Source organism: Catharus ustulatus, chromosome 3 (assembly GCF_009819885.2).
Source record: "Catharus ustulatus isolate bCatUst1 chromosome 3, bCatUst1.pri.v2, whole genome shotgun sequence".
NCBI lineage: Eukaryota > Metazoa > Chordata > Aves > Passeriformes > Turdidae > Catharus > Catharus ustulatus.
In genome coordinates, this window is record NC_046223.1 from 84,703,393 (window position 1) to 84,719,614 (window position 16,222).

The 16,222-nt window shown below is 36.0% G+C and overlaps 1 protein-coding gene across 1 annotated transcript in view; it reads right to left on the minus strand.

Annotated features, from left to right (window-relative positions):
- The window catches only part of TTK (TTK protein kinase), a 29,640-nt gene that overhangs the window by 11,460 nt on the left and 1,958 nt on the right, over positions 1-16,222 (minus strand). Inside the window, exons 3-11 of the mRNA XM_033055500.1 lie at positions 14,240-14,384; positions 13,748-13,973; positions 9,421-9,527; positions 5,727-5,870; positions 2,505-2,613; positions 2,308-2,383; positions 2,117-2,226; positions 1,459-1,558; positions 620-743 (exon numbers count right to left, since the gene is read on the minus strand). Coding sequence (XP_032911391.1) covers positions 620-743; positions 1,459-1,558; positions 2,117-2,226; positions 2,308-2,383; positions 2,505-2,613; positions 5,727-5,870; positions 9,421-9,527; positions 13,748-13,973; positions 14,240-14,384 — 1,141 coding nt within the window. The remainder of the gene's footprint in view (positions 1-619; positions 744-1,458; positions 1,559-2,116; positions 2,227-2,307; positions 2,384-2,504; positions 2,614-5,726; positions 5,871-9,420; positions 9,528-13,747; positions 13,974-14,239; positions 14,385-16,222) is intronic.

Genomic DNA, 16,222 nt, shown 5'->3' on the forward strand with positions numbered 1-16,222 from the left:
CACTGAAGTTGAAAAAGCACCATGTTCCAAGTGAAATATTTCTTTCCTACAACACATATGTACTTATACAATCCTAAATCCAACTCTTGCAATATTAGACATTTTCACCTACTTTTTCAGCAGGATGAGAAAATCACTTAAGGAACCAGCTCTGCTTGGTTTCTTTCCAGAGATGAAACACTGAAGTAGTAAGTAACCATAGGAGGTTACTACATATATTCCACATTCCATGAAGCTGATAAATAATTAGTAGCACCCCTCTAAATTTTGCTAGCTCTGAAATCCTTGCTATAAGTCCAAGTTGGTTACAACATTTTCCAGAAAGACAAACGTAATGTAATATCAGGCCATCCCTATTTCTAGCCGACTTCACACAACAGTCAAAATCCACGTATTAATAACCCAATATCTAGTCAAGTATTTATTCCTGAAATACACCAAAACTGGCTATTTTTAAAAGAACTTTAAGAATCATTCTCCAAAAGTATGTTGTTAATGCAGTAATTCCCACTTTTTCAAAAACATTTTATTTAGTAATGCATTTTGAAAAAAATACAGAACAGCACATTTTCAATGCTTATTCTACTCCAAACTACTCAAATATGACATTAATAGTTACCTTTTCTTTTTGTCACAAGACTTGCGTCCACTTTGGTTTTGAGAGTTACAGTGGAATTGGTAGCCGTTTCTGAGCTGCCCTCATCCAACATCTGCAACTGTAAAGCTGTCTTTCCTTGTAAGGACTAAAGAACATAAAAAGTATCTTAAAGTTTCAAAGGAAAACTCAAGACTAGTATACAAAACACATTTCCTTAAGGTAATTAAATGACAGTTGCACTGCAAAGCAAACATGTTTCAGGGAACCATGCATGTTACACGGACAAGTATTACTGAGGTTATTTTTAAATACATCAACACTGAACTTCTACAATCCAGTTTCTATAAAAAAAGGCCTAAATGCCTCCTATTCTGGAATTTTCTTTTAGGGGATGGAGACACAGGACATGAAAATGTAAGACATAGTAATGCAAGACATTTGGTTTTTCACGAAAATAAATCTCTATCAAAATCCATAGTTTATGGCTTCATAGAGCACTTTCACTTAGTTGAATGGACTTAAATAGGGTACTTCCCATGGTAAAATTCATGACTACAGCTGAAAGAGGTCCTGTAGTCAAGTTGAAATCTGTTTATCCCCTCTTCATAAATCATATTCCTAACACCACTCCCATTGCCCCCATCAGATGGTACTGTTCAGAGAAAGCTCTTTTTTAATGCCCTATTATGCATAACAATTTTCAAGTTAAAGGACACAATGAATGTTTCTATCCACAAATGATTACTTAAAGGGAAATCCTACATTAAGATAGATAATAACACCTTTTTCAATTCAAGAAAGAAATAATGCCATAGGATAGCTAGAGTTCCTTTTATGTATTTAAAAAACATTACAGTTACCTGCAAATCTCCCAGATTGTACGAATCACGCCCACAAGGTTTGGGTTCGGATGGTGGAAAAGGTGCAACAAAGGCTGTTTGTTTGGAGCTGGACATCTGCCTGTTGAAGTAACACTCTTAATTACATCACATGCCAACACTGTGCAATGGCCTTTTTTGTAAATGAGATGAAAAAAGTAGTTGTGACTACTTTTGTAGTAGTCGCACACTACTTAAAGTAGAAGACTTTTAGCTACAAGCTTCAAATATAGAGCAAAGTAGGTCCACTCAGAGAGTGGAAAAACAATACGAAGAAGTCCTACAAAATGAGGATTCAAAAATATTTTGAAAGTTTCAAGACTGCTTTATCTCTTTTTAAAAAACTAGATTATATAAACAAAGATATTTTGAACTAAACTTATTTCCACTCTAATTCCCTTTTGTTTTGATCTTACTGATTAGCCAGAACATGCTTTCTCTTCATCTTTATATGCTTCCTTTCATAAAAGAATCTGTATAGTAAGATCAGAGGTAGGTTACTGCAGTACCTGTTCCAGCTATAATGACTATTTGTCTCTATCCCTCAGATCAAATTTCACATTAACATGCCATTTCCACTATCCAATAAAAGTACCATTGAAAAGGGAAATTGTGCTGCAGGTAAACCCAATACCCATACCTCTTTGTAACACTGGTTGTGACTGGGACATCTGAATCCTCCATGTCGTCGTCGTCGTCATCATCATCATCAGATACCAGGGCAACAGGAATCCTCCCAAACGGGCAAATCTTATAGCAAATTCAAAGTTATCAGGTATGTAAAGCAGAATAAAGAGTTTAAGATTCTAAAGAAAATGTTACGTGTTTTACCTGGTTAGATTTGTTTAGTGGTCTCAACGTATTGTGGTAATTAACTTGGGCACCCAGGTCCTGTGACTTCTCTTCCCTAAAAGAAAGAACAAACTCAAACCAAAAAATTGACAAAAAACCCCACACAACACTATAGCATATGTATTTGATTTTGGTTGAAATGTTATAAGACATTAAATAAGAAATTAAGACATTACCTAAATAAAGATCTGATAATAGTAGAAGAATTTTCACTGGAATCATTCTTTTTTAAGCTCCTGTGATTTTCACCTATATTCTGAAGTCCAGACTCCTGTGTACTTGATACTGTACAGAAAACAGTTAGAATCAATCAGATCATATCAGATAAATTCAACTAAGTAATTCTAAGCAGATAATTGGGTTAAATTAAACCAGTTGATTTCACTGGTAGCAAATTTGAGAGCTGTCATATAAACTGTGTGCAATCAGGGAGTATCAAGGCGGACAATAGCAAACAGCCCACTCAGCAGCCCTGTATCCTAATCCAGAAGAGAATAATCTTGCTTGATTATTGAAGATTTAGCAGAAGTTTTATGAAGTTGTACATTAATCTTAAAATGAAATACACTTAATAAAGTGTATTTGTGAAAGTGTGTATTTCAGATATACTTTATGGTAAACACAACCAGAAATCAAGTTATTTGAAAAGTCATCCTAGAACCTCAAACCCACAAAAACAGTTCAGAACAACACTGTCTTCTACATTATTTTTCCCTACAGGTGAAGGGAAGGTCATTTCTCAGAGACAAAGAAACCACAATAACTCAGAATATAGTTATGAAAATGTATCAACACCTAAATGAACACACATTTGTGTTACAACACAATTCTTCATTTAGGGAACAACGTGGAGTACAAACTATTTTAAGCACCTTCAGATAATAATCTCTTGAATTCAGTTATTTTCCTGTCAAATCCTTTTTTAAAAATTTAAATTAATATCTGGTTATTTTGATTAAGATCTCTTCAGTGCTACAAGATTTTCTTTTTTTAAAAAAAAAAAGACAGACACTAAAGAACATATTTAAAAAAAACAAAAAACCAAAGGCAACAGGAGATGTTCAAAGCCAGGTTGAATTGGGCTTTAAGCAACTTGATCTAGTGGAAGGTGTTCTTGCCCCATAGCAGGGGGTTGGAACTAGATCTTCAATGTCCCTTCCAACCCAAGCCATTTCAAGATTTCAACTAAGATATATAATATGATCATCTACATCACATAGGCCTTGTGGTCTACCAATGTAGGGAATTCTTTGACCAACAAGATGCACAGCTACCCATAGCCTTCCAAGAAATCACAGTTTAAGGATTTTTTTAAATACAGCTCTTAACATTTTAAATTTGTATCAGTTCATTAAAATGGATTTTACTTTTCATGTGAATTCTCCCATACCTCTCTTCTTTCAGCCACAATTCAGACTTGTGGTAGACAAACAGTGCAGTATTGGCTGTTTCTAGTACTCAATGTTTTAGAAACTAGTTATGCCAATAGAAAAAACTATTAATTTAAATAAAACTAATGCCTCAATGTACAGGGTAGTTTTATTACCAACCCAGGACCATCATCATCTCACAAATGCATCCCACACTCTTTTTTCCCAAAGTCTGTTGTTGTTATTACAACCAAGCTGGCCACTGGACTTTCACATCTAGCTGGTGACCTACAATACTTTAATTCCTTCACAGACTAAGACAGCCTATCTGCTTCTCATGATACACCTGACCACAGCTGGACCCCATAACCTTAGGCTGTCTTCCACCCAAAACGATTCTAAAATGGTTCTGCAACCTACATGCCTTAAATACTAAACTACCATTTCCCAAATAAACATGTTTGCACCTAGTATGTCAAACACTTTAGATAGCTATGCATGAATGAAAGAGAACAAGTAATTAAATCAAAGGTTTCTAGACTTGATGCATGGTTGATTACTTGCATCACAACACTAACTGCATATAACTGTCAAAAGCATTCTGTACAATCTTTTGAAGCTGTGAACAAATGTGTTTACAAATACAGCATTCATGTTTTCAAATAAAAAACTTTCAAAAACAGCTCTTCAAATGGTAACACAAAACAGAAAAGACCTAAAAGCCAATACACTAAAATAGCCTCTGTTGCTACAGAGGACCATACAAATTCACTTAAAGCCAAATTCAGTGATTCACAGCATGTATATCCCAGAGTTTGAGATATTTCAAGTTTGGTGTTACTTTTAAACTTTGATCTTTAAATAACTAAATTAATAGTTAGTATTTTTCAAATATCCAATTACCAACTCATATACATGAAAAAATAAATGAGCCTACTCTTGCCCCAAAGTTCACTGCTTCCTAACTGGTAGGCAGGGTTTTGCCATGCATTCTCACAGATATTCCCTTAGCTCTGCAGCAGCAAGTCAATAATGTCAGCGAGAAATTGTACAGTCCACAAAGGATATTGGTATTCAGTATATTCTGTTGTGGCATAGTACATCAGCAGCGACACTTATGATGTCTATAGTCAATTAATGATTAACAGAATAAGACCAAAAATAGAGTTTATTAAAAATGAATGCCATAGTGAATACTATTAAAAGGGTCACCTCCGCTAGTGTTTCAGTCAAAGGTTGACTCAATAGGTGTCAGGCAAATCTCAAACACCACTCCTGAAGATATATCCCTAAGGAAATTAAATCAGACCTATTTTATGTTAATTCTGTCCTTACTCTATGCAAAAACATGGAAGTGCTAGACATCACTCTTGAAAGAGTTAGCTACACATACTTCAGTGCTGAATTCAAACAATATTTTTTGCTCAATTCCACTCCAAACAAGTTTATCTCTTGAAAACCTCAAGAAAATAACCATACCTTTTTTGAAGTTATAGATCCAGCAATAAGGATCACTTGGGATTTATGATACAGCCAAGCACTTCAGTTTTGTATTGAAACACAGGTGTTTTGTCCAAAATAAAGTTGAAATGGATTATTTTTCCTAGATTTGACTTCACAGAAATGACTGTCAAACCTTCCCCAGTCTGTCACAAGATACAACTCCAAGCAATATATATATGTATAGTTTAGTCTGTATATTTCAGTCCTAATTCTTTACCAAGAGTAGCTCTTACTTCACACTTAGAAGTGCAAGCCTGTACTACAAACTGCAAATGGTAGATGACAGAGGAACACCCTCTGTAGAATTACAGAATCTACCATCCCATGGCTCCTGCAAACTACAATCGCTGCACTGAAGATGAAGACAAGCAATGAAGGAATAAGATTCATAATATAGACAAATATACCTGTTTCTTAACAATAGAGATTGAGTTTGTATCTAGAAGGGACAAACACTAGTGATTTCTTTCCAATTTAGAATCACAACATGCATAAATAAACAGAATTTTAAGAAAGTGCAATTACCTGCAAAGTTCTCCTTCTCCTCATCTGAAAGTAACTGCTTTTTTTTCAAATGTAAGTTTTGCAAAGCTGTTTCTAACAATTCCATGGGAACAGCAGAGCACTCCACAGCTTTCTGAAGGATCTGCTTACACTTCTTCTCATTTTCTAAGTGGCAAGAAGAGCAGAGTTAGAAATCACAGAAGTAAAAAAGCAATTACACTGGGGCCAAGTTTTTTTTTTATGAGATGGATACATTCATATTGTCTTGTATTCACTTTACATAGTTCTATGAAGCCACTGTTCATCATTCACCTCCCCTTACATTGCTGTTTTAAGTAAACTGCCTGGAAATAGTTACAAGCAAATCACACAAGTCAACTTTTCACATTAAATTGAATACCAAGTCACAAAATATGCATTCTCAGTATATTTTTAGTGTTATAGGAACTGTAAGAAAATTCTATTCATTCTAAAATCCATTTTTATCTGTAGTATCAGCAAGGAAATATGACCTCTATGGACTTCCATTTAGAGCTGGCCTAAAAAATTTCATTATGCATGTATTATAAAACATCTTTAAAACACTTAATAGAAATCAAATTTAAAACCAGCTGTTGTTAAATAAAACATCATCACTACTCTGGACAGCATTACAGTAAACAAAAGACACAAAAGCAAGGATATTTTTTCATTACGGTTTTAGACATTACTCAATGCCATAAATAGAACTTTTAAGAGAGCTGGAGTGGGAAATGGAGTGTGTTAACAAAACAAAACCTATATAAGCAGTCAATTTACATATGTAAAGACATACACAGACATCTATTACAAAAAGTCAAATAAGGGAAAAAGCCTACTGTAACCACAATACCTTACTTGGTTTAAAGAACATCTGGGCAAAATGATGCCATGTTTTGCTACAGTTGTCAATGCCCCTGGAACCCCAAATGCCCTTCTTCCTCCATTCCAAAGCAGCAAAACATAAGCCACTTTATTCTTACATTCATGCCACATATACATATACCTAGGTATTTCTGATAATATATAATATTATATTTAAGGGCACTATGTCCCCCACACTCAAAATTCCACTTCTAAATGAAGTAAGATATCACTGTTGCCTGTAGCCCAGCCTGGTGGAAGTGCAATGCAGGAACTCATGCTCTAAGTAACCTACTTTGAGAATATTAAATGGATGATGTCAAACACTGAAGCAAGGAAGCACCAAAATTAGACGAACTATAACTTCATTTAAATCAATTTTGTGCTGATTTGTGAGAATTTGGTTTTTAACCACATAGTCAAATATTGTTTTTTCTCCTAGATCATTAGGAAAGTGGATAGGCTCCAAGAATCCTTAACCAGCATTTTGTGATTCTACCTTTGGCTATATTTAGTAACCACACATTGCTTCAACAAGACCTGCTACTCGAAAGTAATTCCTCCTAGCATTATGTGCCTCATTGAGTAAGATAGAACTCGACACCAAAACATGTATGTGAAAAATTAACTGCTTCATACCCCCTAAGAGATGAGGATCCAAGGCAGAAAATAAAGCCAGGAGTGTTTGAGTTTTAATCAGTTCACTTTATCACATACCAAAAGCCTGAATTAAGCACCTTGGCATAAGACTTGAAATAGTCGAGAGTTTTATCTATGGTCATGAATTCTGACCAATTCACAGCAAATCATCTTCAAGCACACCACCCAAGTAAAGACAAAACAGCTCCTCATCTGAGCTATTTAAATGAAATTGTAGTCAGTATTTAAGTAAAAAAAAAGCCACAAAAACAGAATGGCACCTTTATTGTGTCACTCCATTTCCAGGTCACTAATATTCAATTAGGGAAACATCAATTTGCCAAGTCTAATTTCACAATTTCAACTTGAGCTTTTATCTTGAGCAAAACTGTGAGCTAAGGAAGAGAACATGCAATTAAGATTTTCCTCTTAATGCAAAAGAAAATACTGACAGTTGTGCCAAACACTGCTGAAATCACTGGGTTGAATAAGCAACAAAGCACTACCCTCCTCCTTTCCCTCTGGCCTAAGTGGACACAGTGAAAAAAGCAACAACACTCTTAAGTAACAATTTACAACTCGCATGTTCCAATAATCCTCTTTGAAGCATCCAGCAGGGACACTGTAGCTTCATACATATTACCAATGAATATGTATACAAACACACTAGAATATGTATATAAATACACCTAGATCAGCCCAAGGGGAACAGATACAAATCAGAGACCACACTGCAGATAAAACAAAGCCAGTCACAACTGGCTTATTTCCTTTGGGATTAGGACTTCATTTTAGATTATCTAACTTTGACAGCAAGTAATCAAACTATTGCATGAACACATCCCATAACTACAGGATTAATTTAGTCACTGGTAACCTGTAGCAACATTTCTACACATTATTAAATTACACAATAGGTTTTATTACACTTATTTAACAATACCTTTGTATTGCAGTATTAGTGTTTAATTATCTGTTCAAATAAACGTCCAGTGCTCACTAAATAAAATATTAGCTTCTTTTTACTACTGTTTAGAAGTGCAATACCAGAAGTTTATATTAGAACAAGTCTGGTCAGACAACTGACTTATGCATAACACAAACTATGTAATTTCAAGACACAAACTTGCAGATTTTTGTCTTCTTTTCCCCATCCTGTACAGGAGTCATTCATAAAACATAACATGTACTTCTGGGGGGAGGGGAGTTGGTTCACAGCCTTTCCTGCTCCAATGCCAACCAACTTAACAGCTAAAAACCGGAAAATCTGAGATAACAAATGAGTATGTACTTATTGATTTTAACAAAATGGCTCTGCCTCATGGGCCTCACTTTGAGCATCTAAACTATATCCTAAAACACAGTTAAAAAGCAGTACTGGAGCAAAAATTCATAGACAAAACCACTATCAGTAGAAAATAAAGAGAAGAAAGAGTAATAACTAATAAAATGCATTCACAATCTAAGTGTAGAATAGATTAATTTATGTAGTGTAGCTAAGTTTGGGGAGAATTTCTCATACTGGGCAGCATAAAACAACTTGCAGGATACTGAAAAAAAACCATGAAGGAAAACAAATCACAAAAAAAAAAATATATCCACCAAGACTTTTCCATTCAAATAAGAGAACAGCTTCCATGGAATGTGCTTGTCTTTCTGTACAGAGCAGACTATCAAAGGAAGAAATAAACAGGGTGACATAGGTCACTGTTCAAATCACCCATGGAAACAAGAGACATCCAAAAATACAAGCCTGTGGGCAGCCAACACAGCCTTGCTAGCAAGTACCAGGGCAACCAAATTGCACATGGACAGTGTATTTTGGTTAAATAAACAAACTAGAGATGCTGTTTGGTAGAAGACAGAATTTCTTCCACAAGTAAGGCAGATGTTTGAGCCTTATTTTTCACTGAAGGAAAAGCCTCTCACTACAAGATCTAAACTAGAAAATTTAGAAACATTTTTCACCTGGTTTGAAAGCTATTTCTAAAAGAGAAAAAACCCCAACTAACTGAGTGCATATTTTAATTTTAAAAGTGAACACATGTTCTCAGTAAGTTTCAATTTAAAAAATCCAGACTTTTTTCTGATTCAATACCTATCAGTTTCCTTACAAATTATGTAAGGGAGCAGAAGTTTAAACAAAACTGAGAACAATACACACAGCAACACCAAACAAGTTTATTTTACACACCTTGTGATAGCTCAAACTGTGCAAAAGCCACATGCACAAAAGCAAATTTCTTGCAGTTCAGTCTGGCCAGATGAAATTGATCCCGTGCCTCCTCTGGATCTTGAAGACTGAAAAGACAGCACATTCATGGTTATACAAGAGCCTGAGAAGGATGAAGTTCCATGTGCTGGATGAAACCTTTAAGTAACTTTGAAGAAGCAACACACCTATAGGCAAAGATTCTCCTCTTTCTTCAAATAATCAGTGAACTACAAATAAGCAAATTTTAAATTCTAGTAATTGAAAGGTATTAAGCTGAACTTGGACAAAACTCAAAAGGACTCAATCCTTAAGTTCTTTCACACTTTTTAGTTCGTTTACTTTTAGCAAATTTTAATCCTAGTGTTACATTCAGCCATAGATTGTTGAGCAGGTTAATGCTTACACACATTTAAATATTCAAGAGCAACTACAGCCTATGCAAATACCAATCAAAATACAAAAGGCCTAAATCTACATCATTATGAAATATATTAATGTTACATTTCAACTGACATTAAAAAAGGGAGTTTAACACTTTTACCAGCAACACCCATAATCAAGAGATAAAGGAATTCTTTCCCAAGTTCCCCACTGGTTCAACAGGTACACAAAAGTACCACTTAGAGGCGGGAAGAGCAAAAGACTTAGGACCATGGTTCAAAATAAAAGTACAGAAAAATACAACATGAAAACATTTTCAGTGGAATTCTGTGGAATTCTGAACAAAAGAAGTTTCTCATAGTTTAGGCATGTTACCAGAGTCATGTAGGTTTACTGAACTCAGCTCTGATCATCCAAAGCAATAGGACAGGCACAGATTAATCCATCTGCAGGCAAAGTGTGAGCCAGAGCAATTAAGCTGTAATTTATCACATTCACTTTCAAAGAGTTTCTTAAAATTTAAGTACCTGTAGAAAGCAGCAACAGCTTGGATAGTGATACAAAGAACAAGACCAAACACAAGCAGTAGGCACCAATTGCCACACGCTTGGTGGCACCGTACTACAGCCAGAGGCATTCCATGAGAGCAGGCCTGGTATTGCCAATGTACAACACAGATAATCATAGAAGGATTGTCTGTCTTCAACTATTTAGAGCACACTCAAGGGTTCTTCAGACAACCTTGGTATCATAATAGGTCAAAAGGTAATGGCACAGACAGACTGCAGCTAAAGAAGATACCAGGAAAAAAAGCTCCAGTGCCAAGAATGAAATAATCCAGTTTCTCACCTAAAGGTTGGGCAGAGATGTGATTGAGAGCAGACTCGGGAATAAAGACTTGGGGATGATGGCTGATGAAATAGTCAGCATGAGCCAGCTGTGTGTGCTTGGAGCCCAGAAAGCCAAAGAGAATCCTGGGCTGCAACAAAGGGAGTATGGCAAGCAGGTCAGAGGTGATTCTGCCCCTCTGCTCTTGGGAGATCCCACCTGAGTGAGACACTGCATTCAGCCCCCAACATAAAAAGGACAGGGACCTGCTGGCACAAGTCCAGACAAGGGCCACAAAGATGATCAGGCAGCTGGAGCACCTCTTCTATGAGGATGGGCTGAGAAAGTTGTGGCTGCTCACTTGGAGAAGAAAAGGTTGCAAGGAGCCTCATAGCAAACTTCCAGTATCTGAAGGGGGCCTGCAGAGAAGCCAGAAAAGGACTTACTGTCCAGAACTCTAGTAGTAGAACTAGGAAAAATGGGTACAAAATGAAAGAGGAAATTTAGGCTAGGTGTTAGGCAGAAATTCCTTACTGTGAGGGTAGTGAGACACTGGAACAGACTGCCCAGGGAGGTTGTGGATGCCCCAACCCTGGAAGCATTCAAGGCCAGGCTGGAAAAAGGCCTTGAGCAACCTGGTCTAGCAAGAGGTGTCCCTGCCTACAGCAAGAGGGGTTGGGATGATCTTTAAAATCCATTCAGCCACTTAACATTTTACAATTCTACAATCAAAACAGAAGTGTTGATGGCAGTAGACACTAAAATCTCAAGCCATTGCCACTGCTTCTGAAGCTTGTGATGCTGATTTGCTTTTCCACCTTGTTAAAGTGGAACATTTGGGAGATCAGCAAACAACTCTATTGAAAAGCACATTTCTTCTCCCACCCAAGGTAGTATCATCAAGTACCTATAAGTGTCACTTCACTTAGTATATCAGTATGGCTTTACTTGCAATAGCTAAAAAATAAGAAAGCAGCACTCTATGAAGTCATGAGATGAGAGGATTTTCTTTAACAGACGCTAAAACCAAGTAAAGACAAAATATATAGTACTGGATAAACTGACAGCCAGGAACAGAGGAGGTAAGTGTAGAACACCAGGGAAATGTCAAACAAAAAGTGAGCAATGAGAATAAGCTACGAGCAGTATGACAAAAAAAAAAGATTCAAATAAGTAGCCACCGATTACTTTCACAATCTCCAAAAATTACAGACAGACAATCAACATCGTTCATTTTTAGGTCCAACCAGCCAAAAGCAATTTCATTGGTAAGAGTATAGATGTAGTTCATAAATGTAGTTACTAAATGTAGTTTATAAATGTAGTTTCACATTAATAATTGATATTATATGCTGCTCTGGACAAGGAAGTATTAGTTTATAAAAATGATTAAGAACAAGCTAGTATCTGAAAGCAATTTCCAAATGAGGAATCATCATTAGGGAGATGCTTATAATGTCATTCCAGTGGGATTGATGCTATATCAAATTTTGGTGGGTACATTTTTTAACAGGGGTTTGTAGTGGATTGTTCCTCTTTTTAAAAGAAACTTTTATTAGGCATGTCAGGAAACATATGACTGATGATATTTGCAAATTAAAAACTTTGCAGCAGAAAACAAAAAGAACAGATCTGAGCTACCCAGGTAGATCAGATAGGTAGATTCTATAGTGCTGGATACTAAAGCAGAAGTTATTTTAATACAACTGTAGAGTGCATCTTAATAGTGAAACAAGACAGACTTATTTTCCCAGGAAGGTCCCTAGAGGCTGTAGCAGTGAAATGACTGAAAACATTTCAGTGAGACACCACAACTAGAACTGCTCGTACTAGTAACATATTAACAAGCTATTTTGGTTTTGCTGACAGCAACATTGGGTTTTGCTTTCTGCAATACATCATGGAATACAAACATAGCCCTTGCACACGTCTTAAAAGTATCCACCTTTGAACCACATTCTAAAGATCAAGTGAAAACAGGTCCAAGTGATTAGGGAGGTAGGAAATAATTTTTCTGAATTTAAACTCTCCTATAATGAGATAACAGATGTGACTTGATCACTATGCTGGAAAAGAATTTCCACAAACTAGGATCCAGAAGCCTGTATTAGAGTTTTTGCTTTGAAGAAAAGCAATTAATTTTTGAATAAGAATGCAATCTTGCAATGTATCTTTAAACCTTTCTGGAAGAGATTCCTTATTCCACTTACACAAAAACACCTTCCCTCTTCAAGATACTAAAGATTCACAAGGTCATTATTCACACTCCTGTTTCTCAACAGGAGATTCAACAGATTACTTCCACACTATGCTTTTAGTAACAATGATGCAGCAAGATCATGCAAATGGCAGTGCAGAGAAGTAGACATTTATCATACTGCAAGATGAAACTATATGCCACAACATCAAATACGGGAAGACCATACAAGAAGAAAGTTAGCTATGTTCACCGGAAGATAACCTGTTCAGCTCTAATTGTTAGATTGCTGCACTGTTTAAATACAGCTCTTAATGAAAATATATGCTGTAATATTTCAAGTGACAAAAGAACCCCTTATGAAAAAAAATCTAATGATAACCCTGTCCCAAATGTTTCAACATCCCTGTCAGATGTTTCAACACATCTGAACAACCACACTGCTCAAATTTGGACTGAATAAAGCAATAAACGACCAAAACTAATTTTCAAAGTGTGGAACTAGAGAATGATCTTCTGAGACATTCTTCCTATCCTAAGACAGCTAAATTAATCAAACTGGGATGATCTTTTCCAGTAAGAAGGAACGCATACTAAAATAAAGCACAAGAAGAAATCTTGTTATTCCCCCTTTTATCTTATATAGAGAACCAAGGAAAAATGTTAACATGTAAATCAAATAGCACAAAGCAATTGTGTTTATTAGCGTATACAAAAAATGCAAGTACTGTGGAGACCACAGATCAGCTGACTAACCAAAGCTACCTACCTTCATGGAACCAGAATGAAAACATTCACTCAAAATGATAATTTGTTGCTGAAAACATTAATGAAACAAGGTATTCTTCTCTTAATTCAGAAACACAATGATGAGTTCTCATACCGAAAATGTATACTTACGCTTTCAACTCAGCAAATCTCACAAGGATGCGAGCATAGCTCTCATCTTGACTATACTTTTCTGCAGGTAATGCCGTCACTGCTTGACTGTAACGACCAATGAGTCTATTGAGCAGGCTAACATCCATCTGAGGAACACCCTTTTTCTCTAGTTTAAGTAAAAAACATAGCCAATCTTCTGGATTATTTTTTGTCATCATTATTTGATTGACAGTTCCAGAGTTATCTAACAGAAAAACAAAAGAGATTGTTAAAAACAGTAGCAAACATGTCCAGAAGGAAACACTTTATAAGTTTTTGTGCAAGACTTTTACTGACAAATTTTTAAACAAGATTAAAGCAACAGAGCTAAGAAATAAGGAGAGATGAAATTAACTCTGTGGTCGTTAATATTGAAGAAACACTGAACGTGAAATCCTTTCAGTCAACGGTTCTTTCACTCAGTCTAGGTTAAGATCTTTTGCATAAGTGACAGCAGAAAAAACCAAATACCTGTTGTATCAGCTGAAATTTTGGTATAGTGAAATTCATCTGTGATATTCTCTTCATTTTTGTATTTGTTTTTCAAGTTTCTAACTCTATTCATGATTGATGTAAGCTGCGGCAATGCTCTTTCACTTAGGTCTGTCTCCTCCATCTGTGGGCACAAGGTTAAAAAACAATGAAGTTACTGAAGAACCCTGTTGTAGCTCACTTCGGAATCCCCATTGAAAAACCTCTCATGTATAATTTGGGGCTTGAGACTCAACCACATTGTGTAACAAATATTCTATTAAGCCTTTGTCAATGTAGTTATACAAGTAAACTTCTTTGCAGAAGACAATTTGGACAAATAAAAAGAATTGGTACTTTACTGATCCACCCAAATGCTAATCCATACTTCACAGTAGCCCTTTCCAATAAGGTATATTCAGCATTTGAATAAAAAGTTTAGTAGGATTGGGTGCCTGAAGCAGCTTCCAGTCTATTGCATTAAACCACATTCTGTACTCATAATTAGGCTGGCTTTAGTTTAGCACACAGTGTTAATCCAAGCTCCTTGCCACAGGTTACAGCAATTAGTGCTCACAGTAGGCTGAGCAGAAAAGAATTCTCATTCTCCTCTGTTCAAAGGAAAAAGGCCAGTGACACCTATTTTTAAATTTCTGAAAGGAGGTTTAGAGATTCTAAAGACTTCTTATGAGAAACTTATGCCAAATCCTCAACATTCTTACAGTTTATCATCATCTGAGTTAACACATATATATAGCTTAGAGAAGAATCTAGCAATCTGAGCAGAACAAGACTGCTAAAATAAACTAAAAACGAACCTAATTATTTCTTCCTTTTCTGCCTACAATAAACATCAGTGTTGCACGCATCTAATGAACCTGAGAACTTCAGTAAAAGCTGTGGTGAATTTAGTGTATATTCAGGGGACGTAACATCTTCATTACTGCGAAGCTGGGCCCAGAAACAGGCAAAGTAACGCACTTTGGAGAGATTAAATAGGTTCAAGGAAAGACCAAGTTTAGTTTTACAGTTGGTCTTTGTTCCTCTTGTACTTGCATACAACAAATCAACAAAAAGTTGCTAGAGGGTTAGAAACCTTAGATCTACTTCTAGGTAAATTATTGCTAGAGAAGGAATTGAATGGAATGAAGTTCATCTATGTTTAGCCCCACTATCCAAAAAATATACTAGTCACTATTCTCAGGAAGCCTCTCAGATAAATTTTTAGAGCATTACTCACCAGAAGCTGACATGTCTTTAAAAGCACCAGGCTCCCACCTTTCCCCAAGCAAAGACCATCAATTAGAAAGATTATATGCAAGCTCTTGTAAGCATGATAAGGCAGAAGCAGGCATACTTCATGTTCATCCTGAACTAGATATGGCCCACCAAGAATACCAAGCCTGCACTTGTCTATATAGAAATGTTGTTTGTAGGTTCAAAACACAGTTTTGCTGTGTGAATTCCAAGACTTAGTTCAGCAAAGGCATTACCATCTCCATTACCACTATGAAGAGGCCTTAGCACCTTAAGGGTCTTGAGAGGCTCTCAAATAGCTTCAAGCAAGACCTATAATGAAAAAAGGCCAAAATCCTATGAAAGCTAAAGACTGTATGCTAAATCAGCAGTATATTAAATACTATTTTTGTTTCACTGAATAAGAGACAAATAAAGGAATTCCCCCCCCCCACTATATCTATTCAAAAATGCACACTGAATAAATTTTAATTTTAATGCTTGTTTGGAACTTGAATTAACATCTATTCCTCCCTCTGAGCCAATTTAGGCTGTTCTGAGAGTGTAAACTGTCCCATCTTTTGGGGACTAAAAATGACATAGGAGGTTACTAGAGCAGATACTGTTCATGTGCCATTCTACAAATGATACTTATTTACTTCATAAGGAAAATTTTAGGACACATTGCAGTTTTGCCTTTTAAAAGTACTGTAGAAGCGGTTACAGGAAATCAGATACTCCAAATGA